This window comes from Melospiza melodia, chromosome 6 (genome assembly GCF_035770615.1).
Source record: "Melospiza melodia melodia isolate bMelMel2 chromosome 6, bMelMel2.pri, whole genome shotgun sequence".
NCBI classification, from domain to species: domain Eukaryota; kingdom Metazoa; phylum Chordata; class Aves; order Passeriformes; family Passerellidae; genus Melospiza; species Melospiza melodia.
Window position 1 is genome coordinate 75,407,129 of NC_086199.1, and position 27,901 is coordinate 75,435,029.

Sequence of the window (27,901 nt, forward strand, 5' to 3'; positions counted from 1 at the left end):
GCTTCCCCTGTGCCTCAGGGCAGCATCTTCCTCTGCTTCCACCAGGAGAGGTGGCACTGAGCATGGCCTGGATCAAGCCTTAGGTTTGTATGTGGATACACCAGTTGTCAGGGATGTGTGTACTTATGGTGTCCAGTTTGAAGTGTGCTCTCTTCTAAACTTTAATCCATTCCCTGTCTCTTGTAGGAACATGGAAAATGTTATTGTCTTTATCTTCTCTGGTTCCTGAGTCTTTTTATTGTTTGGGCCAGACAGAGATATCATATATGGTATACCCCACTGAGCTCAACCAAGTTAATGCCTGCATTTCCCAGGGCCTGAGCTCTTACTGGTAGTCTGTCCTGAATTGGTGACATAGAAATTAGGAAAAAGAATTTAACTTGTTGAATTCTCTACTGTGACAGCCCAACATACAGTGCAAATTTAGGTGCCAAATCTTTGAGCAACAAAGTTTTTATGCATCTGCAGAATGTAAGTGCTGAAACTTGCCTGTGAGACTTCCCAAAACAAAAGTCAAGGGCCATTCCAACACAGCCTTGTTCACTATTGTACAGTGACTGAGCTCACCTGCCGGGCCTCATTACAGAAGCTTATGGATGTTCTTGGCAAGAAAACAGATATGTCCCCAGGGAAGCTCGTGACCTGTAGCTAATATGCAAAGCACAAAGAGAATGAGCAGCACACAGTAACCAGAAATACCCTAATGCCTTCGGGCTTGTTCCTCTTTTCATCTGTTGCAGGCTGAACAAGTAGGGTGTACGTCCAGCTGTTCTCATGGTGACTCTGTCCCCTGCCCTGCAGAAAGGCCACCCTCTCTTCATTGCATCAGAAAGACTTTACTGGAGACCCACTTGGTCCAGCGGGGTGGGAATAATGCCCACGGAAATCAGCAGCAATCTTGTACAGAGAAGAGAACTCTAGGAGTAATGACAGCAAGTAAGGCAGACCAGAGTGCTGCTGGGGTTAGAGGTGCCTCTCCCGTCAGTAGCACTGGGCTCTGTGGGTCCTGTTGCTGCTGTGCTTCCCTCTCCCATTGCAAGCTTCTCTCTTCCCCTTCGTGGTGCTGGTACTACTCTTTGCAAGGGCAGAGGGTCAAGTGGATCTGGGAACTATCCCAAGTTTGGAAACAGTCTTTTTTCACCCCTCACTATTGCTCGTAAATTCATAAAACTGGCCAAGAACACTCACTTCCTTTTGTTAAGGAGTTTATAAAAAGCTAATGGTTGGGATGGGCTTAGGAGTGAAAAACTAAGTATTTCCCAGAAATCCAAGAAAGAATTTTAGAAGCAAGGATGATGAAGTTAGAAATACAAATGTCAGAGACAATTAGGAGAGAGGCAATAGAAACCTCACACTAGTTCTTGATTTTATTGCACTTATGTTGTCTTTTAAATTGTCTAATCCATCCTTTGCCCTGTGCAAGAAGAAATAGGTACATGAACAGGATACTGGCAACTAAAAATAGTTTTCTATTTATAGTATCATCAGACTCTGTAAGAGATCACTGGGTGAATTTCACACAGGTAAGAATAGTAACTTTATGAATATGGGCACGGTTGCTTTGCAACTCAACTCCAGGTAACCAAAGAGGCGGCATCTAGAAGATTCAGCCTCACAGAAACCTACTGCGTGTCTCAGGGCTTGGACCTCCGTGGTGCTGACCATTTCCTGGGAAATGCTGAGAGTCCCCACTAACTAAAAGGCAGACTTCTCTCCACATTTGTGAAGGTCTGAAAAGTGGCTTTCAATAATGAGCTCTTAAAATATAGGGGCGGTGAAGCAAGTAGGACCCCCTGCCTTAAAATACAAAGCTTAAGACTTCTTTCAAGGAATATATTTGTTTCCCTCCTCCTTTTTTCCCCCAGATCTCTACCAATACCCACACTCTCCCAGATTCCTCAGGTGGAAAATATCTTCATAAATAATAAAAAGGAACAAAACTTTTAGACATCTTTGTTGTTTCTCTATCATCATGTTGTTTCTGTATCCGCCTGTGATCAGGCTGTAGCTGTTGGTTCACAAATTCTGTTAAATTTGTGAACTGGCGTTTCACTGAATGGTTGTAAGAAATAAAAATTGGCCCTTCCTCTTCAAAATTATGAATGTTACTGTACTTACTTATTTAAATAATCTTTCTTCATCTTGAGTGATGCATGGTAGAGTGAATGCAAGTCTCTGAATGGTGCAGAACTGTTATAATTCTGATAATTATATTTGTGGTTTTGATATCTGCAACTGTACATAAAGGTACATCATATGACACATGAAGACAGAGAACAGTACAGAGTACCATTATATCATACATCTGTTCATTATAGACTGCACAGTTATTTACACCAAGAAGTAAAGAATATATCTAGTTTCACTCCCAATGTTTGTTAAGACACAGGAAAAAAATTTTCCCTTTTTTGCAAGTGGAGCTCATTGGTGTGATTTAGGGCTAAATCTAGCTTGATGTGGAACATTTCAGCTCAATTCAACCTGGTGCTTTGCAGCATCTTTCTAGTCCATTCTCAGCTACCCCCTCTCTCCCACATTCCTGGGCTCCAAACTTCTGCTTCCTCTGTTATCATGATGCTGCGGAATGGCGTTTCCTTGGGCTTCCTCCACTTCTGTGAGAGATGCCGCAGCGCTTCTCAGCGAGACTACCAGGGGAACAAACAATTCTGCTGTTCTTTTCCTCCCCTACTCGTTTAACTGACGGAAGCCCGTGTCAAGTATTTGCGTGTTGGTACACTCCTTAACTTGTGTTTCCCTTCTAGGAAGCTGCTCGATGAGCCAAACGCACTTCAGTTGAGCGTTTTCCTGTCGAACGGGATATTTGCGGGCAGACAGCAGCAGGTGCTGCCGTCTGGGAGGCCCTGGCTGTCCCTGGCCTGCGGCACCCACCTCGGGCCCTGAGGGCTCCGGCTGCCAGTGCTGGCAATGCCAGCCTGGAGTTTTGTTTGCCAGGGAACTCAGAACAGGGGACACTGCCCCTTCTTTCTGCGTCCTGGCTGCGGGCACTCCTGCACAACGCCCGAGCTGTGTTTGGAGTCGGGCAGCAGGACTGTGGGGCTGTCACCGAGCACTCCCGTCGGGACCGGCAGGATGGGCACCGGCTGTGCCACACGGAAACATCCTCACGGTGCCAGCATTTGATGCACCTGAAGTTGTATCAGGGAAAGTTTAGGTTGGATATCAGGAAAAGGTTCTTCACCCAGAGGGTGACTGGGCACTGGAACAGGCTCCCCAGGGCAGTGGTCACAGCACTCAAGCAACCTTTGGGCAATGCTCTCAGGCACAGGGATGACTCTTGGGGTGTCCCGTGTGGCGCTAGGAGCTGGACTCGATGATCTTTGTGGGTCTCTTCCAATTCAAGAGTATTCTGTGATTCTGTGACAAAATGCCGCTCGGATCCGCCGGTGAGGACACCCCAGCACAGGCTCCCGCGCCCCATCCAGCCGCGGAGCCGTCAAAAGAGAAATGCTCCCACAGCGGCGCGGAGCCTCCCTACATCGCACGGCACGGCACGGCACGGCACGGCACGGCACGGCACGGCACGGCACGGCACGGCACGGCACGGCACGGCACGGCACGGCACGGCACGGCACGGCACGGCACGGCACGGCACGGCACGGCACGGCACGGCACGGCACGGCACGGCGCACCCGCCCGCGGCCTCCGCCCCACGCCGGCGGGGTGGCGAGAAGGGCCGTGAGTAGGGCGGGGCTGCCGCGCCCCGCCTACCACGGCCCACAAGATGTCTTGTGATGGACGGCTGCGAAGACCAATGAAACAGGAGCTCACACTCGGGGGCCGGGGCTCGGCCGCGCGGATGGCGGCCAATGAGCGGCGCGGAGGCGGGTGGTGGGCGGCGCGTCCCGCCCCCGCGGCTCTGCGCGCGGCCGAGGCAGGGAGAGGTGGGAGCGGGCGCCGCCGCCGCGCGCTCGGGCTGAGCGGCCGCGGGGCCGGGACGGACACAGCGGGCAGCGGCAGCGGCGGGGCGCGACGCGACGGGCAGCAGCGGCCGCAGCCATGGATCACTACGAGCAGACCAATGACTACATGCAGCCGGAGGAAGACTGGGACCGGGACCTGCTCCTCGACCCAGCTTGGGAGAAGCAGCAGAGGAAGGTGGGCGCACCCCCGTCCTCTCTCCTGGCGTGCATCCCGCGGGGCTGCCGGGCCCCGGCCCCGCCGCCCCCTCCAGCGCTGCGGCGGGGCCGGTGCGCGCCCGGCCGGGGGCTGGCGCTGCGCGGCGTGGCGGGGCGAGGCGGCGGGGCCGCGGGGGCGGGCGGGGCGGGCAGGTGATGGCGGGGCGGGAGGGAGGTGCCGCGGCGGTCCCCCCGCAGCGGCGGCCGCGGCCGGGTCACGGCTCCCGGCCCGCAGGTGCGCCCGGGCGGGGCCGGGACGCCGGCGGGCGGTGGCGGGGCCCCCCCGCATTCCCCCCGCACCCCCGGCGCCGCCCGTGCCCCGGCCCCGGCGGCGGGACAGTCACTGGCTGCTGGTTTGAATGGTGTGGTTTAGGGCAGGGCTTGCGCGTAGCTCATGTCCAAAAATGGTAACATTCGGCCCCTTTTTAAACCGAAAGGGTGGCGGTGGGGAGGGGAGCTCAGGAGGAGCTCCAGCCTCGCCGCTAGCTAGTTATATTTTTTTTTCCCCTCCTCCTTTAAACCAAAAGCATCCTGTATTAGATCACTCAGGAATCCTAATCCCCGAAATATTTCCGTTTTAGTCACTCCATCGGACGAGAGTAAAGCAGAATTTGGAGCGGCACTGATGCTGGCATGGCCGGGGCACTTCGGGGTGCAGCAGGCTCCCGCTGGCTTCGCAGCCAGTCACTGGCTCGTGTTTTGGATCGTGCCTTGCTCTCCCCTTGCTGTGAGCAGGGAAGAGAACCCCAGACCTTCCATGAGAGAGGGGATGATAGTGCTTTTTTAGCACAAATGATATATTAACGTATATAATGTAGCCTGAGGTGTGGGGCTTTCTGTAGAAAGCTGGGAACAGTTGGGAAGGAGACCACAACAGTGGGAAGGTTATTATTCCTCTTTAACCCTTCTCCTCTTCCCCTCCTCCACTTCGAGATGAAAGGTTTTCAGGTTTTCCTGTTCAGAGCTGTCTGAAATGGTGCCACTGAGAAGTTTTTTCCCTGGAGTATGATGAGTTGATTGAAGGTGATAGCTACAGAGCTACTGTCAGTGGTTTCCTTGCTCAGGGGCTTGAGTGCTAAGAGTAGATAGCATGAGAACTAAAGTACACAATCAAGGGCATTTACTGGTGAAAGAGTTGATGGTGTGTGAGGTTATATTTCGGCAAAGGAAAAGTGAGGAATGCAGTCTTGGTCTGGGCTGTGAGTGGTGGATGGCTTATTGGAAGTCAGAGCTCCGCTCCTTTGAGGAGGGAAGTTTCTTCTGCCTGGCTGCAATCTCTGTTTCCAGTCCTATGCCTGTATCTGGCCAGTACATCTAGAAACAGCTACTGGGGCCCAGAGCAAGATCACCAGCCTTGCTGACGGCTGTGAAGAGAAATGATTGTTACGCTGTAGGGGTTTTTGCCTTTTATGGTGCCGGGTGAGGTAGAATATTTTATATATAGAGGTACACTGGTTTGGTTGTCAGAAGCAGGAGTGGAACCTTTGGACTCAAAAGCCTTAAACCCAGGGTTGCTGTACATGCTGTAAATGTCATGTTCTCTTAGTATTACCTCCTTCCAGGAGATTTTAAGTCCTCTTGGTCCTATCACAAGAGGGTGACAGAGAGCTGTTCTGTTAACGTGGGTTACTTGTGCAGAGGGAAGAAGCCAAGAGGGAATTTTTAGTAATGAAAGCCAACTTCTTGTGCAGATCAACAGCTACCAGTTGAATTTGATGTGGTGGGAGTCGCTCTCCAGCTTGCTGGACTGGGGGACTCTCTGTAGTTAAATGTCTGTTGCTGGTGGTGGGATCACTTTATTGTTCCTCTTTCTGCTGATGAACAGCTGAAGCTGTTCCCTTCTGCAGTGGGTGCAAGCTCAAAGTTTTATGGTGACCCCCCCACCTCTGTATTTTGGAGGATCAGCTCTGGGAGTGATGGCTCTTCCCAGCTGCAGCCCATCAGGCTAATATGCCCTCAGAGGGGTTGGTGGTTGCACCCCAGCTGGGGCAGGCTGTGCATATATTGAGGGATTTCTGGGGGTCTGAATGTGACCAAAAGCCCTGTTGGGGTCTTGGGGCTTGGGTCCTTCAGATGTAAGAAGGCAACAGTATCTACCAAGCAAAAAGTGTGGTGTAGTAAAACTGTCAGTCCTTCTTACCTGTGAAATGAAATCACTGCAGTAATTAAGCCTGAATGTTCAGTACAGTACTTGTTAGTTAATAGCTTACTGAGTGTGAAAAGAGAGATTGATGCCTACCAAATATTCCTGTAGATACATTTCAGGCTCAGTCTTTTCTTGTTGACTCACATATTTTAGGTTTTTCTTCACCTAAGTCTGATTTAAGTGCTGTTGAATTATCATCATTATTATTGTTTGTATCCCTGAGGCCAGCTGCTGAGGCAGACTCTAAACTTTGCTTTTTGGGCCCCCTCTGGGAGCAAGGACAGCATGTCTAAAGTGATGGCACGGCCAGTAATGCAGCAACAAATGTCAGTGCAAGAAGTGTGTGTGTCCTGCTGGCTGTTTGCAGCCCTGCCCCTGGTGTCCTGGCTCGGTAAGGCTCTCTGGGCTGTGGGTAGCTGTGCCACTTTTGCTGTCCTGCCCGGTTCTGTGCAGCTGGGACTCATTGAGACTTGGGAAGCGAGCAGTCCAGTTACTCAAATGTGAATTAAATCCAGCTCCCCTTCTGGATGCACGGGCTTAGCAGAACTCAGCAGGCATCAGAAGGGGGAAGATTACTGAATTTTAGTAATGTCTTCTACAGGAGCATTATAAGGACAAGTTTGTTGAGCTTTTGGGAGCTGGTTTGCAGGTTTCCTACCTGTGCTGAGACAGATATTACAACCTTTGCTGTCTGGAATGTTGCTTTGAAATGGGTAAATAGGCAAACTGCAGAATGAATTTCATATGTGAAGGGTGAAAGTTGGCCTCTTGAATGTGATACAGAGGAGAAGCACTGGTTTCACACCTGCCTGCCTGCCCCTTCCTTGGAAGCTGCTGTTTTACAGTGTAGGGATAAAGTGACAGTTCCTGGGAGGAAAGCAGCTTTCCACATGAAGCCAGTTTCTCATATCTATCAGAAGTGACTCTCTAAGAGGTTTTAAAGAGCTCATCACAGCATTGCTGTTCTTAAGCAAATTCAGCTACTTTTCACGTGATACAAACCTCTGGACAATCTTTTGTGCAGGAGCAGGGGTCTCTTCTGGGCATTAAAATGCTTTCTCCTTTGAACTACATCTCAGTAGTTTGAACTGTTGAACTCATCTCAGCAGTTTCTTGTAACAGCCTTTTTTTTTCCTCTGTGCCTTCTCTTCTTTCCTGTCTGGAGTCAAGCCTCAAAGTAGCAGCAGCTAAGGTGTAACAAGATTGATCCTGCCGTTTCCCAGATCTGCAAAGCAAAACTTGCTGAAAGCCATTGCAGTGGACTCACCTAGCTGTCAAGATAGACAAGGTTGCTTAGTAAGAAGTACATCTGTGGGTGTTTAGTGGTCAGGCGATTGTCATTTGTGCCCACAAAGACATTACTACCTCCTGATGACAAGTTATCAGCTGCAGCGTTCAGACTTTTCCTGGTGGGTTTGGTGTGAGGGACTAGGTTAGCCAGGTGGTGTTCAGCATGCCTGGCTCATCTTCACAGGTGAGGGGAAGGGTGATGATGAGAAGGACAGTCTCCAGCTCCTTAGTGTCAGGAATAACACTGAGGTGAAGCTGGGTTTGTTTGGGGGTATTGGTAGGAGTCCAGCTTTCAGGTCCTCCATACAGCAGGCTCTCACGTGGGCCATTCTCTCTTAATGAACTCTTTGCTCAAGGTACAGCTCCTTCAGGTTTATTTTAAAATCTTGCCTGAAGCAACTTGTCTCAACTGTAGAGCTGGCAGGGAAACTTTAAATGCCAAATTTCTTTTTGACCTGACAACTGCTTTCTTAGGAGTAGGAAGCAGTGTTCATTTGCAGTGTGTAGAAGATAGCCATATGCAACTTTCATGCTCTAAGGAATTATAATAATGCTTATCTTTATTTAAAAAAAATTAAAAAATATGAAAAAAATTAAATTGGTGAAATTGATGTGCCATGTGCTTTACCCACTCTTGCTCTGCCTTGCCATGTTGGCATCTCTGACAGTGTGGCAATAAACGATATCTCTGGCTTAGAGAACTGGACTGGTCAGATTTATGGTGCTGCAGAGGCAGTGATAGCACAGACTTTGGTGGCACCTTTTCTGTGCCAAGTAGCACTTACTAAGTACAGTTGTTCATGAACTTTCATAAATTGCCTGTTAGAAACTCAAGTCTTCTTAAACCTCTCTCACTATTCTGTGCCCTGCACTGTATGTAAAGATACACATAAATACAAGGGTAAAAAAAAACTGCACGAGTCTCATGACCCTGCTGTGCCTGCATCCTGCAGGCCTTACTGCATTTATGATTTGAATTTTGCTGTTCTAATCACCTTTCTGAGGTGGGGTTGCTAATGATAGAAAGTTGCTAATGATAGAAAGTGCTCATTAAATAGGGCCATCATAGAAACGCCCCACCTCCAAGCCTCCTGGTAAGCATGCTCTAGTCAGGTGGTATGAGTGTGACTATTATCTCTGACAAAATGTAAGAGCCACAATCATAGTTTCCTTTTCATTTGGTTTGAGTGTCCTCTTGTCCAGAGAGGGTCTGTTTTGAGAAAGGTATCTAAACTTCCAGAAAGCTATGGTTGTGGTAGCTGCTGTGGACCCACAGAAAGGTGTGATACCACTCCTAAACTGAAGATTGCTGAAATTTCTTTCAGTGCCATTATAGATTCAGCCGCGAGGTAAATAAATGTGCATTGCTGATGAATGCACTGCACTGGGTTGCTTTGCTGCTGCTGTGACCCTGTGTGGGCCATAGCAAGGGATGGTCCTTGCATGGTCTTTGCACTGTGGGGAAGGTGGCCCTGCTGCACCCAAGTGTCCTGCGTGCTTTATTTCACACTGACCATTATTGATGCTGAAGCAGAATGGTGAAATTTGTAAGAGTGCTTGCTCAGCTGCTCTTTTGCAGGCAGGCAATATAGGTCACCAGATATCTCCTATCTTTCAGATCAAGCTTTTGTTGTTTAACATAGGTATCTTGTTGCCAGATACTTGCTTTTCAAAACATTAAACTCAGAAGTTGCTGTAGGGAACTCTGGAAATACCTGGCTTTGTAGATCAGTTATATGTCCTTGAGTGTGGGAGCTGCCTCATACTTTCTATGATCAGGTTTTGTCAGGATGTGCGTGTTTGGTTTTTTTTAACGAGAACATTATTATTCATTGTAACCTCATGGTGGATGATGAATGAGGCGTGTGTGTTTTGCTGTGACTTACCCTCCTGTTCAGAATTCTGTGTAAGGGGGCAGTCTAAGGAGAAAGCAGGCATGGGTTAAGATGGTGACAGCAGATTCTTTCAGGGGGAGTCTGTAACAGATCCCAAGGATCAGTTTATGAGAACATGGTACTCATCAGTCTGTACTGAACTTGTCCTTCCAGCCCTCTAGGGAAGGGTGAAACACCTCAAAGGCATCCAGCTACCAGCCCAGTGATGTAAAGTGTGTCTGTCTGGGGAATTTCTTGCTGACTGCTTCAGGCAACCAGTTTAAGTTCTTGTACATGTGATTTAGTAGTGACATTTTTTCAATGCATTGAGTGCAAAGGCTAGAGAGGATAACATTGTTTTCTGCCCTGACCGCTTGCAGTGCTTGTAGCTTGGGGCATGTGGCATGCTACTTAGGGCATCCTTAAGAAGAAGCTGTTTGGAAACCAGTTTTATTGTGTGTTGGGTAAGAACGTGTCCCCACTTGTCCCCTTGGAAGCACATGCTTTTGTATGAGATGGTGTTGTCTGTATAATTCAGGTATAGCTGGGTGGTAACTGAGAATGTGGGGCAGCAAACCTGCAGGGTAAAAGTGAACACTGGAGTCACACTTTTGGAAACTGTATGTTACAGTAGCGAGCCACTGACTGTTCTTCCTAGCCCCGAGGTCCCAGTTGCTCCTGCTGCAGGCACTTTGCTCTTATCGTGTGTGCAGTATGAGAGGTGCAGCTCTCATGCACTGTCAGGTGACAGAGGAGGAGCAGGGTTCATTTGGCCTCACAGTTTGTGAGCCTGTGTGCTTTTCTGTGGCTACTCACTGAAATCCACTAAGAACATTGACCTGGAGTTAAGGTTGGCACAAACAGCAGCGACAGAGATGGTGAAAACTGTGCTGGTGAAGGACTGAGTGTGTTTTCCATCTGGCTGTGGATTATCACTGTTGTGCCTGACACTTAGGCTGTTCTCTGGGGTGCACTTATGCTGTTGGAGAATGGCTGTGCTCTTTCTGACAATGAGGTGCAGAAAGCAGTCAGTGTAGAAAAGAGGCTGGAGAACTGTCTGGGGAAACATTGGGAAGCTGCAAAAATACTACATACAATGGACTGGTCTCACTTGAATATATTGTGTCAGCCCCATGGGCTTGCTGGATGGATTGCTGTGATTTTTAGAGGTATTTTGTACAGTCTGAGAAATGGTGTTTGAGGAGGATGGAAGACTGTGCAAGAGTTTGCTCTTCTTCTGTATGGGAATATAAAACTGATTTCTTGCCATGTGTGACTGTTGGAAGCATGATGGTTATCATAAGGAATATGCTTAGCATGACTTTTATATAAGTCTTCTATAGCAATGTAAAACCCTGTTATCCCATCAAAGCAATATGTGAACTGTGCCTGAGGGGGGAAAAAGCAGGTATAGTGTGCTTGACAACTGCCGGGGTGGGAAAAACATAACATCAGCAAGAAAGGCAGTCACCTTTTCTTCACAGAGACATAGGATTTGCTCCGACTCTGGCGTTTTGGGGCTGAAGCATTGTTACTCAGAGATTGGATCTGTGGGGATGAGTTGGTGAAGAGTGGTGGGATGGACTTGTCAGCAGCAGTACTGTCTGTCTGGTGTTAGTCATGCCAGAAAAGCCTTCTATTGAAGTCGGTGGAACCACCCACCACTTCTTTTTGACCTCGGTGCATGAGACTGACATACGGGTTCCCAAAAGTCACTCAGATCCCTGGGACAGAACTGGGGACGTTTTGGGCCAATCAAAAAAATGCTTAGGTGAACAAAGGCACTAGCATTAATATGATTAATTTAAAAATTAATTAAGAATATGTTTAATTAAATTACTTCCAATTCCTTTCCTGCCATTGCCTTCCCTGCTCTCATTCCCCTACTGTATGAGAGCAGAAATTGGTCATAGGATGTGGTGTGGCTTGGTGCCAGTTTAACCTCTTGGCTCCCTATTAGGTGGTAAAGCAGAACCATTTTTTCCCCATGCTGGCTTACTGTCATTTTGTCTTTGCCATTCAGCTGGCAATGAGTGTATCTTACTGGTAAGGGCTGGGTCAGGCCTTTGAAAGCCAGCTCTCCTACGTATTGCAGCTTGCTCTCTTCATGCTTTTACCTGCAATTGTCCTCTCTTATGCTGCTTCCAAATCCATGGCTGCTTTGAAGCACTACAACATGGATGAGACTATGCAGAGACATTCTCCACCCTCAGTGATCTGAAACAGCTTCCATTGGCAGGGCTGGGGAATGCGCCCATAAACAGAGGGGATTTTGGTCTTTCATCCAGATAAGTCTTTGACTTGTCATTCTGTCTGTGTAGACTGGCAATGTGTTCAACCCTGTGGTGTGAGAAATGACAGCAAACCTGTCATTTTTCTATGGTATTAGAGCCAAGATGGGAAGTGGAAAGACCGTGTCTTGGCTACACTCACTACAGTGAGCACCACTAATGTGTGTCTCTGCATCACCTGTCAGTCAGATTGCAGTGGTTTCAAGTAGGGCTCTGAATACCAGCAATCCAGGGCTACTGGGAGCACCAGTGTGGATAGTTCATAGGCAGGTGAGGCTGCAGGGCAGGCTTCTTGAGCAGCAGCTTTTTCCACATGCTCCTAGATAACTTATGTGGTCAGTGGGAAGGAGGGGATGGCTCGATGGTCAGCTGATTGCTGCTTTGTCAATCTGTCCGACCTGGCAGTGGCTGTGCACTGCTGCAGTGTGGGGCCTGCCCTTCTGGACAGCACAGGTGGGCTCTGCTCATGTGTCCTGTGCATGGCCCTCGTTTTTCAGAGGGACCCCTGTGAAATCTTGTGTGTGTCACACAGCATAGTGTGAATGGGCAGCTGGCTTGCTCTGCTCCTTCCATCAACACAGTGCTGGATGGCTGGAGAAATTTCACACAGAATACTGGCGTTTCCTTTTATAACGCTGAGGATGACCCTCGTGTCCTACAGAGGTGCTGAACCAAGGCCAATTGGCAGTAGAGGCAGGACTTCTGCTTTCCATGTCCTTTGGATCAGGCAGCCAGGGCACTTGCTACTCCTCACTCATATGATGCTAAGCATTTGAACCTCACTGCTGCTGTAAATGGAAGTTGTGCTGTTACATCTTCCCTGCAGGAGCTAGCCCATAAAGGCCTCTGAGAGATGCGAGAGAGTGAGAGAACCATGTATGGTCTCTGCATCCCAGCTGAGTGCTCTTTTCTTCATCATGGAAAATGATGTGTACATCCTAGAGCCCTGTTTCCTGGCTGGATTCCTTGGCTCTACAGCAGCAAAGTTTATCTTGCTACCCAAGTACTTCCTTACCTGTAATCCCCCTCACTCACTTTATTTAAATCTACCCTTCAGTACATGGCAAGTCAATTCTGCTACTTAAATGTATTATCCTCAGGAAAACTGTAAAAGGTGACTCCATGATTGAAAAAAAAAAAAAGCAAGCTAATTTCTTAACTGCTAAGCAGTGCCAAAAAAAGGAGGCTGTTTGAAGCTGTTTAGAGCGTATTTATGCCAGGCTAGCCTCTGCCTTCCCTCTAGCCCTGCTTGCAATATTGTTGTACAAGAGGAGCATCTCCAGAGGAAGTTCTGGTCTTGGCCCCACCTGGTTCTGCACGCAAAGCCAGAGAGCCTGTGGCTCTCTCATCAGGGCCTGTGCATGGACGCTGCCTGGGTGCAGCCCCGTAGTGCAGTCATGAGCACCCCTGTTCCAGGCTCTTTCAAAATGGGCAGCGTGTGGAAACTTGCTGTTTCCCAAGGGTTTTGTTGGGCCGTTGGGGAACTCTGGCCAGAGATGAGACTATTTCCAGCTGTGGTGAGCCAAGTGTGAACTCACTCTGGGCAAGATGCCCAGATCTACTGGTTTTCTCTTGCCAGAAATCCTCGCCCTCCAGCCAGTGATACCAAACTCAGTTTCTGCCAGTCCTCAGCTGAAGAGCTCTGAAGGGAAAAGAGAGTAAGGAAACTAAGCAGAAGGAGATACTGCTGAGGGGAGGCAAGGGGAATAACTGAAGAGCTTTTGCAGGGGGTACAATGGTGGTGTGTTACCATGGAGGGCTGGCTGTTGTGCTGAGGGCTAGCAAGAGGTATAGAGACCTGCTTTTCCTAGGGCGAGTAGAGATGTAAAAGTGGCTGCTGGTGGTGCAAGGGATTGGCTTTTCTTGGTTAGGCAGAGCTACCTGACCCACAGGGCCGTGGCACACTGCTGGCTGGCTGTGCCATCAGGATAGTCACCTGTGAATGAGTATTGTTGCCTTTATTGTAGTTTCAACACACTGGCGATTTCTTCTGTAAAGCAGGATCTTGCTTTCCTGTTTTCTGGAAGGTGCCTTGCACAGTGCCGAGGCTGTGTGTCTGGTAATCTTGCCTGCCTCATATCTGAGAGTCTTCTTGCCTTTCTCAGAAAAGGGATGGCCACAAAAAACTTTATCTTCCAGAGTTGGTAGTCAGTCCCCCTTATTTCAGTGTCTCCTTTGGGATAGGACTTCTTGCAGGGATCCATTAGTCCAGTTGCTTTTCTGCAGGCTGCTCTGTAGTCAGGGAAGGAGTGAGGAGGTGTATGTGTCAGGTGTGGAGGGAGCCTCCCTGCCTGTTACTTGTATGGATTTCTGGTCCTCCCAATGCTGGCAGCAATTGCTAGTAAAAGGAAATTGCTGTTCTTTTTGGTGAGTGCCTTTGGCTTTTGGCAGTGTGAGTGGTTGCCTATTTGGTTCAAGCTAGCAGGTCTCTCTTAAGACATTCTAAAAGCCTGTATTCATGACTTGCATGATGAGATAAAGCATCCTCAGGCATGATACCAGGTCAATAATGTAGGATGCACACACCTGCCTGCATCGTGTCTTTTGGGTCCAGTCATGGAGAGGTGTTGGAGCACATGGGGTCAGCACACTAACAGAAGACCTTCTGTTCCTGCAAACTCACCTCCTCCAACACTGATAATTGTCATGTGCCAACATATCATTTAGTGACACATGACACAGGTCCTTGCTGTTGCAGCTTGTTGCAAATAGTCTGACCTAGCCAGCTACCAACAGCCTCCTACAGGGTGGACTGCTGAAATCTTTTTCTATCCTAAACCCAAAAGAGAATTTTTCTCCCCCTCCTATAATGGCTTATTTCTTTAAAGCTGTTAACTGGCCGTAATCCAATCATTACTACTGTAATTAGCGAACTGCTTACAGTAATTAAAGCACTTGAAGCAGAATATCCTCTGATTGCAGAGCTTGGAACAAATTCTGCCTGCAGTCCTGTGAGAGGTAGCTGCTGCTGCTGTCTCAGAGGGATGCAGGGGACAAGCCTGGCACAGCTGCCAGTGCCTCTTTGTGCCAAGCCCCAGCGGGCACCGTGTGGCCTTTCCACGGCAGGGGGCTGCCTCAGAGCCCCGTGGGTGTGAGCTGGTGTGCCTAGCTTAGGGTGGTGCTGTCAAAAAGGAGCCTTCTTTTTGCAGGCTGTGGCAGAAGATGGTGGCCTTGGGTGGAACTCCCAGGGCAGCAGGTGACATTGAAGGTGTGATGTGTTGGTACTTAACGTTTGGTTTATACAGGGTAGAACATCACTGTCACAGCAGGCTCAATGTCTTCTTGCTGTCAGGGACCCTCTTGTCCCAATGTGTGGTGCCTATGCTCTCCCTCCACCTGCTAAAGCACTCAATTCATGGGCAAGGCCAAGGGACTTCAGCTTCTGGCCCTGCAAATTCATTCCTGCAGGGTTTCCAGGCAAACACATCACTTGCAGCTTTCTTCAGCCACTTCTCTTGGGAGCAGTGAGACAGCTTTCCTGAGGGCTTCACCTGCTTTCCCTTTATACCCTGGCAGGAGGGCAGTGTCAGCATGCTTGTCTCTGGCCTTTGTTGCCTTTCCTCACGTTTACCTCCTGAGATGAAGCTGTTGTAACTCGAGCTCTTCCTTCTGGAGGAGGAGGAGGGCCATGGTGAGGATCGAGTGTGGGCAGCTTTTGAAATGGAGGGCCCTGCTGGATGAGGAGGAGTGAGGGTGGGTGACTACATGCCAGTACAGCAAGCAAAGGCTGTGCAGTGGTAAAATTCCTCATTGTCCAGCTGGCAGGCATGCTGTACTCAGCTGCTGTGGAAGGTGTTTGTTGGCAATATTTGGCCTGTGATGGAGTTAGAAAAATTAAAAATCTTTCCGGCCTAAGGAGGAGGTTTTTAAAAAAATACTATCACTAGCAAAACCCAAATCAAACAAACACGATTACTACTGCCACCCTCAAAAAACCACCCCAAAATAACACAGAATGTATCCACCCAAAACCCACTCCCATTGCAGGGTTTTCATTTTGCTCTTCAGAAGTTATTGTGCAGTCTCCAGACTTTATTCCTGTGTGGTGCTGGGCAATAGAGGCAGGTCTGCACCATGGCCCCTGGCCTGTCAAATGGGGAAAAAGAAGTGATGAGAATGTATTTCTTCCATGTGCTCTGGATGTAGCCTAGGACAGAAGAGATGTCCTTACCCCTTTGGACCCTGTGCATGTTGTCAGCCTCCACTGCTGCTGTCCTATACTTAACTTGTTCAGAGCTGTGTGGAAGGTTGAAAATGTATTTATTGCCATACAGGGCAGAGTGGTCAGTCAGGTGGGGAGGAAGTCCTGGAGTGGCCAGAGGTGTGCCAAGGTCTCTGCCTGCTGGCCTGAGCAGAGTCTGCCTGTGCAGCTCCCTGCATCTTCCTGCACTCTCTTATGGGGCTTGTAGGCTGCAGGATAACTGGGGAAAGGGACCATGTTTCTGCTGTGTTTGTACACCTGCCTGCACCACAGAACTCTGATCTGTGAGCGTGGTTCCCAGATGATGCAAGGCAACAAGCTCTGAAAAGATGGTAACTGATTTTAAATTTACCTTGGTTTTTGTTGCTTTTAGGTATTACTTCAAGAACACTTGTGCTGATTTCAGTACATCCTGTATGGGATGCTTGGGTGTAATGCGCTGGATTCAAAGAAATGATTGCCAGTTCCATGTTCTTCTGCACTACTGCCATGTGTTTGACTTGGTTTCAGGTGTTGGTGCAGCCACTGTCAGCACGCCCTGATTAAAGCTCCCAAGTGTCTCTTCAGGGCCAAGCCTAGTGATGGCCACTTCAAAGGGGTTCTTCTGTGTTTCTGTCATGTTTAGCTCCAGATATTTGCTTTCACTACATCGCTACAAATTTGCAATTACATGTCCCTTTCTTAACACTCTTTCAATCTTCTAGCATAGTACAGCAGTATTCGGTAGTGTATTTCTGATGAGGGTATAACCAGAAAATAAAATCACCACATACTATATTTTGTTAAATTTTGCTTTGAGTTTAAAGCAATCTTGTAGTACTCCTTGATATCTTTTTCTACCTGTATATCCCTATCCCAAATTCTACCTCCTCCTCTTCTTCCTTTCTTTTCTTCCCTCACCTTCGTTAACAGGCGCTGGGAAGGGAAATGTGTTCCCATCTTATTCTGCCATTGTGTTCAGTGATCTCACGTGCTTTGGATTGAAGATTGCTGTTCTGCTTAGGTGAGTTGCTGGCTTTCATGGTCTGATACATTAACAAAATGAAGTGCTGCTGGAGAGAGCTTTTAAAACTTTTTGTTAGTAAGATTTTAATAATTACTTTTATCTGTTTCACCTAGAGACTATTTTGGTGGGTGCCTCTGTCCTTCAGAGGTTATTTAGAAGCCCCCACACTGGGAGTGGGCTCCAGCAGCCTCTGAGCAAGCATTGCTCTGCTTGTGAGTGGGGCAGCAGCGGGGTGCTTGAGGTAGAGGAGTGTTTGTACTGGGCACAGTCAGGCTGTGGGGATTGAAGGCGGTGTGTACTCAGGGTGCACAGCCCACCCAGAGGAGCAGCTCTCTAGGCAAAGAGCAAAGTTCTTCATCAGTGCTGTACACAGTAAGAGGTGTCCCTTGGGTAAGTGTGCCTCTGGGAATGAGTGCTGTCCTCATGCTGTCATGAAGAGTGGGCCATCTGCAGAGCTCACTTGGGTTTCTGTTCCACTCTGACTGTCCTGTGTGGTGGATTGGTAGGTCATCTTCTCCTTTGACCTCTTCTCATGTGAGCCCTTAACACAGTTTTTAAGGATGCTTATTTGTCATGAAGCTGCAGTGCCCAGAACAACCACCACCATTCTGATCTTAGTAGAAGAGAACAGAATAAAAATATTAACTAGACATGCTTGTTTCTATCAAGCTAACTGGGATCTAGTTTACCCTCCATTTGCTGCTTGCTTTGCTTTCCCAAGAAGATATTAGTTGGTCAAAATATTTCACGTATGTATATTCAGGATAATGCACTGCAGAGCTCTGAATGTAGTTTATATAGTGCTTATCTGCTTTTTGACTTGTAAACTTTGCTACTTCTGCAGCTTTACAAAAGGGGTGAATAAATGTATTGTGTAATTGCTGTCTGTAAAGTGAATTCTAGAGAATTTGCCAGAGGGTGACATAAAGTATATTCAAATTTACAGTTCCCGATGATTCCAAATACCTGCCAAAATCTTGGTTCACACCTAATTTATTTAACTTTGGCATATGCAAGTGCTGAATGTTCTCCCTTCCTCATTTACTTGGGACAAGACTAACTCCAGATGCAGTTTCAGAGTCTCTAGTCCAGTCGGACTGTGTTTGTCACTTTTTCTCAGTTGGATGCATCAGTACCTGAATGTGCTATGGAAAAGTGAGCTTTGAGCCAGATCAGAGGTTGATCACTGCTGAGCCCAAGGTAAAGAGAAGGAGGTAGCAGGGTGGGGGAAGTGAAGGGTAAGTGCAGAGAGTGACCACTTTATTGAAAAGTCACCATTTAAGTGGGCAGTCTCAATGTCAGCCGTGAAACCAATCTCTTTGGAGCTGCAGCAAATGGAGAGGGCGCCCTGCTCCCGGCAGCCAAAGGAGGTTTGTGCTTTGTTCCAGGCTTCTGAACACCTTTTGCTATGTTGGAAAGCAAGGCAATGCTTTCCCACTTTACTTAAGCCCTGCCCAAATTCCTTGAATTTTTGCAGCTTGGTCCAGGTGATAGCTCTAGTTTGCATGTGAAAACAATGAAGTGTCTGCTAACTCTCCATAGGTAGGAATGTAGCTTAAAACTTGCCCACCTCTAGGCATGCAAATATCTGAGATTGAGGAAGGGTTTTGAGGTAGGGAATGGAAATCTGCCTGACACAAGTAAGTCCTGTTGGAAGCAGTGAGACTGTGCTTACTGCTTGACAGAGTAAGTGGGCTGAACTAGCCAAAGCTGCCTGAGAAATAGCTGTTTGTTCCCTGCCTTGCAAGGCACAGCCTCTACATTGCTCCCACGTTTACTACTTGTGGGCATGAACTGTGAGCCAGATGAAAAATCTTAATTGGTGTTAAAATTAATTTACCAAAACAATAAGAGGAAGAAGAGTTAAACTCAGATAGCTCTCCACAGTGAAGGAGCAGCAGGAGAATGGGAAAAAGCTGGAAAGAGTCTAAGAAAAAACCAGTTTGGACTGTTTTTCATGTGGAAATAAATACTGACACATCTGTGTTCTGAACATCACATTGCCTGATTCCCCAAGCATTGGCCCTGGACTGGGATTTGGCATCTGTCTCACTTTCAAGTCCAGTGCAGTCTCCTGCCTTCTGGAAGGAGTGCTTGATGCCTGGTCAGAGAGCTGCTGCACAGCAGCTGCTGGGCTGGGAGAGAAGCTGCTGCTGTTAACTGCCTCCTGTTAGGCCCTGCAGAGATTGCCAGAGCTCAGTGCAGCTCTCATGAACTCAGTTGCTGAAGCTTTGAGACAACAAAGCTGCTGAGCAAGTGCAGTCTTCCAGCCCTCCAAGACTCAAAGCTCAAAACCTGAAGACTTTGCCATGCTGCTTTGCAGAATACCAGACTTCTTCCATGAACAGGTACCAGTAGTCTGATCCCCCATCTTTAAACGGGGGCCAGAGTGCAGTAGGGAGCTTGGGGAACACAGGGTTGTACTGTGGGCTGGACCCTCGTGCCTGGGAGCTGGTGCTTCCCTTTGGGTTAATACCATAGGGCTGGTTGCTGCTGCAGTGGGAATTCCCTGTCAGCAGGGAGATGCTTTGCTGTAGTGGCTCCACTGATGGGTGCCTGACTCCTTAGCCCGTATCCAGTGCATGGGCTCTGATCTGCTTTTGCTACCCTGTCACTGTTCATATGAACATCTACTGTTCTTCTAGCTGTTGCTTCAAATGTAGTTCAAAGTCAAGAGCATGAGCATGTCACGGCTCTGTTCTGAGTTTTCCTGGGTAGACCTCAGCCTACAGCAGTCCTAAATACAGAGGAGCCAACAGAGAGCAGGAGACAGGCCCTAAATTATCAGGGTTGGGTTTTTAAGCATCAGGAAATCAGGAAAAAAAAGTGCTAGAGTAGCCTGCAAAGCAATGCAAGTGGCTTAGCAGTTTTGGCAGCTGAGAAGGGAAGAAATAAATTCTAATTCACTTAACAATACCTTACCTGTGTGCAGAAATGAGCTGGCTGGCTCATGGCATGGGAGGCTGTCTAATGTGGAAATGACTAACTTCCTCTGGCAGTACCAGTATGCTGCATAGGATGTAGGAGGTAGGATGTGAGGAGGTCCTGGGCCACTAATAAGTGTAGCTAGGCTAGTTAAGTATCAAGTTAAATTTAATCTGTGAAAACTCTACTTTCTGAGTTGAATTGTCTGGTTTCTGCAGGAAGAAAGTATTTCCCTTACAAGCACAATGCTGTGTGGCCATCAGACTGTGTAAGAGGAAGTAAGAGTCTTGCAAAGGTTAGGTAGGTCCTGTGTGCCTTGGTAATAGCATATGTGATCCCATGGAAGGGCAGGGAATCCCCCGGGAGCAGAGGACTGAAATTCTTTACTTAGTGTGTTCTGGCCTGCTGGTTCAGGTCACTTGCTCTCCCCAGCCCGTGGCGGTGCTGGTGCTGGGCTGTGTGGCCATAACCGTGTGCTGAGTGGTGTGGCAGCAGCTGGAGGGCTGCCCTGTGCCACATGCTTGCGTGGCAGCCAGGGTGTCCCGGGGCGATGGCCAGTGCCACCGGAGCGTGTGACAATGCCTGATTGCTTGCTGAGGAAAGGCTTGGGACAGCTGTACCCTTGCCCTTCCAGCCCACCCACGGCTTATTCAGCATGTTGGGAGTGAGATTATTTCTTCCTGGCCCACAGACAGGATCAGCTTCAGCCTCTCACTGTGGCATCTTAATTACCCATACCCCCTTCCCTGTGAAGCTGCAGGCAGTATTGCCCAGCCATGTGCTTGGGTCAGAGCAGGGGGGATCACCAAACATGAGATGTCCAGGGGCTGATTGTGGTCGAAACTGCACACATCCTTCTGCAGCCTTGTTGTGTGGCTGTGGCTCTGCAGAGGAGACAGGGGCAAGCGCCAGGCTGAGGACAGAAGGCCGGCAGGTTTGTGGAGACTGTTTTGCTGTTCCCACTGCAGCTTTGTGCTGACGTGCAGCTGCCAGCAGGAAGAGGGTTAAGCCCGCATATCACATGGCTTGATTCTGTTTACTACATATTTCTCATAATCGGGACTGGCATCCAAATCCAGATGATTAGCACTTAACCAAAGACCCTGAAACAATGTGTGTCATGTTTGTATTCCTCTGAAGCTATGCAGTCTGCCATCATGTCTCTTGCAGAGACATGATTCTCCCTGCAGCCTTCAAAGGGAGCTATGGGGAGAGCAGAAAATGAACAGTTTTATGATGAAGACTGGGTTGGACCATACTACATTCATTTTAGTCTAAGCTTGAAGCCAGGGGAATTTTGCCAGAAATTGACATACACCATAACAACCTGATCTCTACCAGAGGAGGTTCTTGCCTTACCCCGGTCTGAAATTAAAGCACCGGCTCGACAGTGACCGTCAGGAAAATGAGACTGTAACCCCTTGGCTTAGGGGTTTGGGTCGGTATTGCTCAGTGGTACAAGCTGTAGTGGTGGAGAACTAATTATAAAATTCACGTTAGTTTTTGAGGTGTGGTTTTGGATAAGAGGAAAGGTGTAATTTCACAGCACAATCTATACTTTATTCTTGCTATCAGCATGGGCATTACTGTAGCAAACTTCCGCGGGGCCCACGGCAGGTTGTGATTTACCTATTACTCCTTCTGCACAAGGCAGTTCTCTCTGTCTCCTTCTCCATCCTAACAAACTCATGTCTGCCCATACACAGCCCGTGGCTTTTCCATTCTCTGGTGTAGTAGCAGGTCATTTGTCCTCCATAGAGCTTCAACACTTGGCAGCAACCTGCATTGCAGCCATTTCTGAAGACAGATTGCAGAAGTCTGTTTTTTCCCTTGCTTCTTCTAAAGGTCTTTTTCCATCCCCCCTCTTTCTGTCTTATCTGAAAAGTCACATCATCATCCATGGATAACATTTACACAAAGTAAGCGTGGGAGAGGAAGGATGAAGAGGTGTACCTTTTTCCCAGTTCCCTGTGATGAGTCCAATGCTAATGGAAAAAGGATTTCTCTTGACTGTCCTGTGTGTTGTTGGAATCTACCTGCTTAGGAAACTCTTGGGCTGAAGAAAATTGGGAGAGGTTTTCTGATCTAAGCACAGGCTTGAAATAAACCTATCCATATGTCTGCTAGTAGTGTCAGAAGGACCTTCACTTTTTTTTCTCAACCTCAATGACTCTACTCCTTTGTGCTTCAGGAGGAAAGGAGGTGAATTCCTGCTTTCTGTTCTGTTGAGTGGTGACTGTGGCTGCTAATGTGTGGTACAGTTTCTTAGCCATGGATATTAAAAATATAGCACATTGAGTCTATCTTGAATTATCTTTTTTATTTTGATCTTACACTTAACTGCGCTGTTGTAAAAGAAAGAGAAAGCTACTTCCAGCAATACTGTCAAATTGCTCTAATTAGAAGACTTGTGGTAGATGTCTTAGGGTGCTAGCAAGATACCTGTTTTCAGTAGATATTGACAGACCTTGTATGGACATTTCTGAAATACAATATTTAGGTCTTCTGAAACAAGTGACAGTAAATATTCCTTGGCTGTTTGTACCAAGGTAATTTGACTTCCACATAGTAACTTATGTGTACCTCGCCTTGCTCAGAAGATTCTTTATTTGAGAAAACAGACAGCAAACATAATAGCAGTGATCAAGACTGCACATGAACTGCATGTCCTCCATTTGAGTTGTCTATTTCTTGTCGGTGGTTTGAACCAGACTGAACAGCCATGCATTTTTTTATGTGTAACCATTAGGACAGCCATCAAGTGTCAGTTGTGATGCTAAGCTGAACTGCAAATGTTTTGCTTAGCAACTGTTGCAAAGGAAAATTGTCAGGCAACAGCAAAATTAGGAATGGTGAGTATGGAAGGCACTCTTTGTGAGAGATGAGCTGTACTCTGACGTGTTATCTGTGACTAAGTGATTTGGCATTTTCTTACACAAACATGTAAGAATATGAGCGTTTACAAGCAGGCATCAAAGCAAGTTCAGTCTAATCCCCTAGGTCTGCCAATGCTCCTGCTAGCCTGGCTTTCTGTGTGTAATAGATATTTGTGTGCAGTTTACCAATAAAGGGCAGTAGGGTCGAAGAGCTTGATGTGGTGGTAATTCCTGCTGCCAATCCTTGGGCAGCAGTGAAGAATTTGGGTGGCCATCCAACCATGGTACCTGAGGAAATCTGGTTGGCTTAGTCATTCTTCATCATGAAACCATATCTTTTCCCCTAAAATACATGATTTACCTGAGAGGACCATGACTAATACTGTATTTGAGATTTCCCTTCTGTGGGATTATGCCAGGGTTGATGGTGATGTAAGCAAAAGTGTGAATGAGGTATTGGCGTGTCCACCCTTAAATACAGAGCAAGATGGGGCAAAATGATGAGTGACCCTGTGTGGTGTCTGCAGAGGTCCTTCAGTACTACTGGCTGTGGAGCTGGAGGGTGAATTTGCAATAAAGTAGGTTAATTATGTCATGTGTAGGTGTGCACATATTATAGAGAACACTGTGTTTGGTCTCCATGAAGGGGGCTAATCCAGCAATCTTTGGGCATAAAGTCTGAAATAAGAAATTGGTACTAAGCTAAACTGCTTTAAGCCTTTGTGTTAAGCAGTGTCTGTGTTCACATGTCTCCTGCCCTTACTGCTGTAATCTTAACAAGAGGCTGTCTGAGGAGAGGCATATGAGCAGCAGTTGGGTATCAGAATACAAATACTGTCAGAGTAAGAGCACTTTCATTAGGTGTTACTTATTCATGGGAGAAATGATTAAAGGCAAAAGAAACCTCCCTTGAACTGGCACATGTGATGCACCTCAGCGTGTGCAGGAGCCTTTCTACTGGGTTATATGTGAGAAGGTGCTTGGCACATGTCTTACGCACTAGTTTTTACTTGATAATTAAATTCTATGCAAAAAAAAAGTTATGTAAGGAAGAGTCAAGGTACATCTTAGTAGTAGTCTGCCCAGACTACTTGCCCAGTCTTGAAGTGGAGGTTTTGTTTTTCCCAGTATCCTGCTGTTGCAGTGAGGTTTTACATTGCCTTTACAGGCCAGGGCTCAGTTGGAACCACAGCATGCTCTCCTCAGTACCTGCGTTTTCCTCCTTTCCTCTCTTAAATGTGTATCATGTGGCAGGAGGAATTGCTGTTTTTCTTGGGTGACAGCACAGCTCAAGCAGGAGCTCTCCAATATGAGAACTTCAATGTTTGAACCAGGCCATGCAGGAAACTGTTCTCAGCAAGGTGTTATCTTTTTCTGAAATTTGCTTCCCACCTGAGGCCTGGGTATTTCTGCAAGTCTTGTCCTTTCTGATGGAAGGATACCAGAGGTGATGTGGAGAGAGGACCCATCACTGTGATGGGTCTCAGCAGATCTGGTATGAGCACTGGTGTCACTTGCTGTGCTTTGGGCTTGCAGTTAATGTCATTCTGTCTGCCCCATGTGGTTTTGTGTCCTCTTACCAGGAATACTCTTTGTTGCAAGCTTACAAATAAAGGCAGAGTCCCTGCTACCTCATCCTACTCTCAAATTAAATGTCTTGTGTAAATAAGACATTCACCTTTTCCTGAGCAGAGACCTCATGTTTAACTTTGACATCAGAAGTGGGAGCATCTCCAACCTCATTCCCTGCTGTACCTGTGGAGTTTCTTTCAGTCATTGTAGTAAGGGGTCTGTGTTGCTCTGTCACAGAAATAGTGCTGTCGTTGGTCCCTCCTGTGTCTCCTTCATCACCATGCATATGAACATAGTGTGAAACAGGCCCTGGGGTTTCTCCAAAGCTACAAAGGAGGAGGCAGGTGCTGCTGGCAGACACTGGAGAAGCCTGTACTGTTGTTGCTGACTCTCTTTTCCTTGCAATTAATAAAAAAGATTGTTCTAAAAAAATAAGTGCTACTTGGATGCACCTGCTTTTCCAAAGGCTGTGCAGCTGATGGAAAGCAAATGGTGTCTAACAAATGAATGGGGTGTGTAAGCAGGCACCCTGTGTAGCTTTCAGGGCCTTTGCAGTGCAGGCAAGAGGGTTGGTTTAAATTAGATACAAGAGAGAAGGTTTTTACACTAAAGGTGATAAAACACTGGAACAGGTTGCTCAGAGAGGTGTTGGGTAGAAATATACACCTGGAAAGATTTAAAGTCAGAGTAGGTAGGCCTCTGAGCAACCTGGTGTAGCTGAGGATGTCCCTGCTCACTGCAGGGAGGGTGGACTGGATTAAAGGTCCTTTGCAACCAGAACTATTTTGTGATTCTGTGCATCACAGAAAACAAGGTGTGCCTGTTGTCCTGGTAAAAGCAGTGGTTCCAGCTACCCATTTGCAAGTATAAAGCAGCGGGCATCCTTGTACTTTGTTCTTCTTGACTGCAAGCCAGACTGCAAATGGCTTCCTGTGGTCAGGAGCCACATCTGAGAGTTTCAAAGGCAGCATATGCTGGCTGGGGACCTTGCAGCTAAAAGAGCATACATTTCAGATGAGATCAGAGCTTACTAGAAAGGAAGAAAAATCTGAGGAAGGGTATGAGTTAAGAGATACGACTGCATGTGTACTCAGTCTAGGCAAATAATGTGTTGTGATGATTCACACTGGTTTTGATGCCCTGTTTTATGGGGGATGCTGGGGACTTTTTGAAGCAGTCCAGTTCTGATATCAACCCAAAATTTGTATCTTTGTAAGACTATTTCAGGTCACAATACACAAGGTAGAAAAGTACTCCAGCCTTTGAATGGTTTCACTTTTCTGTATGAGAGAAGGGCACCTCCCTGTGCTGCCCTCAGAGCTGCTATTGTTGCTGGTGGTTAATATGCAACCATAATGTCCACAGAAAGTCTAGGTTTCCACAATTATTTCTGTACCTTGACAATGTCTTTTCCAAGAGTGGCAAGGGAGGGGCAGGAAAGGAGAGATTGCCTTTGTATTGCCTTAAAAGAGCTAAGCAAGCCAACTGTAAGCCACAGAATATTGATCTGACCTTCACTTAAGTCAAATGCTGCATAAAATGTGCTGTAAATATATGGAACAATTGCTGCGTAATTCTGTCCTCCTTTTCCCTACTGAACTGTAAAACAGAAGTACATTGAACACCTCAGATGATTTAAGGAGTTTGCTTACAAAAATGTTTTGTTCCTGCTGTCTGGTTGTGCACGTTCAGGACCTCACTGTGCTCTGCATGCAGGCTCAGCATGAGCAGAGTGCTCTTACTGTTATGTCAATAATTCTTGTTCATACTGTTCTTTCCTCACCTGAAATTGCAGTTTCACATATTGGGTACTGCTCCTTGTTAAGGGCATGAGTTTTGTCCCAGTTTATTTGGTGTTAATTTAGGATTCAGTAAGATGTTTGTGTAGTTCCAATACAGCTGAATCCTTGAGGAGTTATCACCCATTACTTTTGTTGTAACTCCCCTGCCTCCGAGACCTGTCTTTGATTAAATCTATTTCTTCACAGCTAGGATTTATAAACCAAAATATGTTTACACCTTACTGATCATCTTCTTTCTCTATCACTGGTAATTACATCAGGTGATATCTGCACTTGTATGAGATTTTGTGTAACCCCCCCTACTTAGTTCTCCCCCCAGTTGAGACTGGCCACTTTATGCTTTCATTTTCCATCCTTTACCTAGTTTATATTCCAGAAGAGCTGTTTCCCTGTGAAAAGTCAACTATGTCAATGGAGAAAATAAGTCAAACGTTGGGCAACAAAGAGGAAAGATGCAAGCTGCATCTCGTTTCTAGAGGTGTGGCATGATGTAATGAGCCAAATAGGTTTGTTCCTTACCTAGACCCCAGCACAGTGGAGTAGTGTAGGGAGCCAGAATTCATTAGTACTGCTGCTTCCTGAATGGCTTGTTATCAAAGAATAAATAAGTTAATGTTTGACTTTGAGGATGAAGTGTTACTTTTCAGGAAGAGCTGAAACTGCTCAGGAATTGAACACAACTGTATGTAGGAAAATGTGCACTGGCATTATTTTGGATCTTTCAAGGATGGCATGTTGTCTGTTTCATTACTAGTGATTTGTGTGAGTCGCCAAGGACAGCTGATGTTTAGAGGCAGTCAGTGGCTAAGGCAGCTTCCTGGGAAAAAGTCCTACTGATAACCAAAGCAGCTGTGGGTTTTGATAGCCCAGCAAAGGGAAGAGGAGCCAGGGCCACAGCTCCCACGATGCTGCAGCTTGATTCCATTTAAACGATTAGCCGTGATCGTTTAAAAAGCCTTCACTAGGAAAGTGGTGCTGGCTTCGTGCCTGTGGCAGGTGCAGTCACTCAAGCTCTACTGTGGTAGTGGGCACATTGGAGTGCCATGGGGGTAGTGCAGGGGGAGCCACTGTCTGCAGGGGCACTGCTCCTTGGGTGTTGTCCTCCCCTGCCTCCGAGACAGGCATGTGACAGGGTGTTCTGAACAATGGATTTCCATTCCTTTGTCTCAGAGGCAAGGCCTGTGGTTGGATAACTCTCATTTTGGTCCCCTGGCTAGAAGGCTGGTGGATTGCCCTTGGATTGCCCTTGGCACTGTAGTTAAACTAACTTCTTGGTGGGGCTTTCTTGGTGTTCATTGGGCCTGGCACATCGGGCCTGTTTTTGAAAGCAAGTACAAAACACTTTGTCTAAGTGGGAATCAAGCTCCTGCGTTGTTTCTACCACATCACTCTTCAGAAGATAAAGACCTGAAGTACAGTTTATATCAAGGAGGAGGAAGCTTTTGAAGGCCATGATTTCACCTGCAAGATTCCATTTGTGCTCAGGTGAAAGGGTAGAGAAGCTATGAGCGGTCCTGGCCCAGTAGCTGGAAAGGCCTTGTGAAGAGCACGTGTTTCTCAGGGTGGCTGAAGTGCACGGAGGGTTGCTGAGTTCTGTTAAATTCAAGCAAGTGGTATAGAGGTGAAGAGTAGCATACAGGCCCTTTAAGAATAAATTGGCAAAAGAGGAGCTCAGTATTTAAATTTAGTGCAGACGAAGAGGGAAAAAATTCCCTGCAGCATCTGGTTTGTATTACTGCTCTCTGCCTCAGTAGAGGGTGTGTTTACAGTGAAGCTCTCTGG

At 47.3% G+C, this 27,901-nt stretch overlaps 1 protein-coding gene across 5 annotated transcripts in view; it reads left to right on the top strand.

Annotated features, from left to right (window-relative positions):
- The first annotated feature begins 3,971 nt into the window (after positions 1–3,971).
- Positions 3,972–27,901, top strand: part of ACTN1 (actinin alpha 1) — an 85,613-nt gene continuing 61,683 nt past the window's right edge. For all 5 annotated transcript variants that reach the window (XM_063159283.1, XM_063159278.1, XM_063159280.1 and 2 more), the window contains exon 1: positions 3,972–4,116. In XM_063159283.1, the coding sequence (XP_063015353.1) occupies positions 4,018–4,116 (99 nt within the window). In that variant the 5' untranslated portion in view covers positions 3,972–4,017. The remainder of the gene's footprint in view (positions 4,117–27,901) is intronic.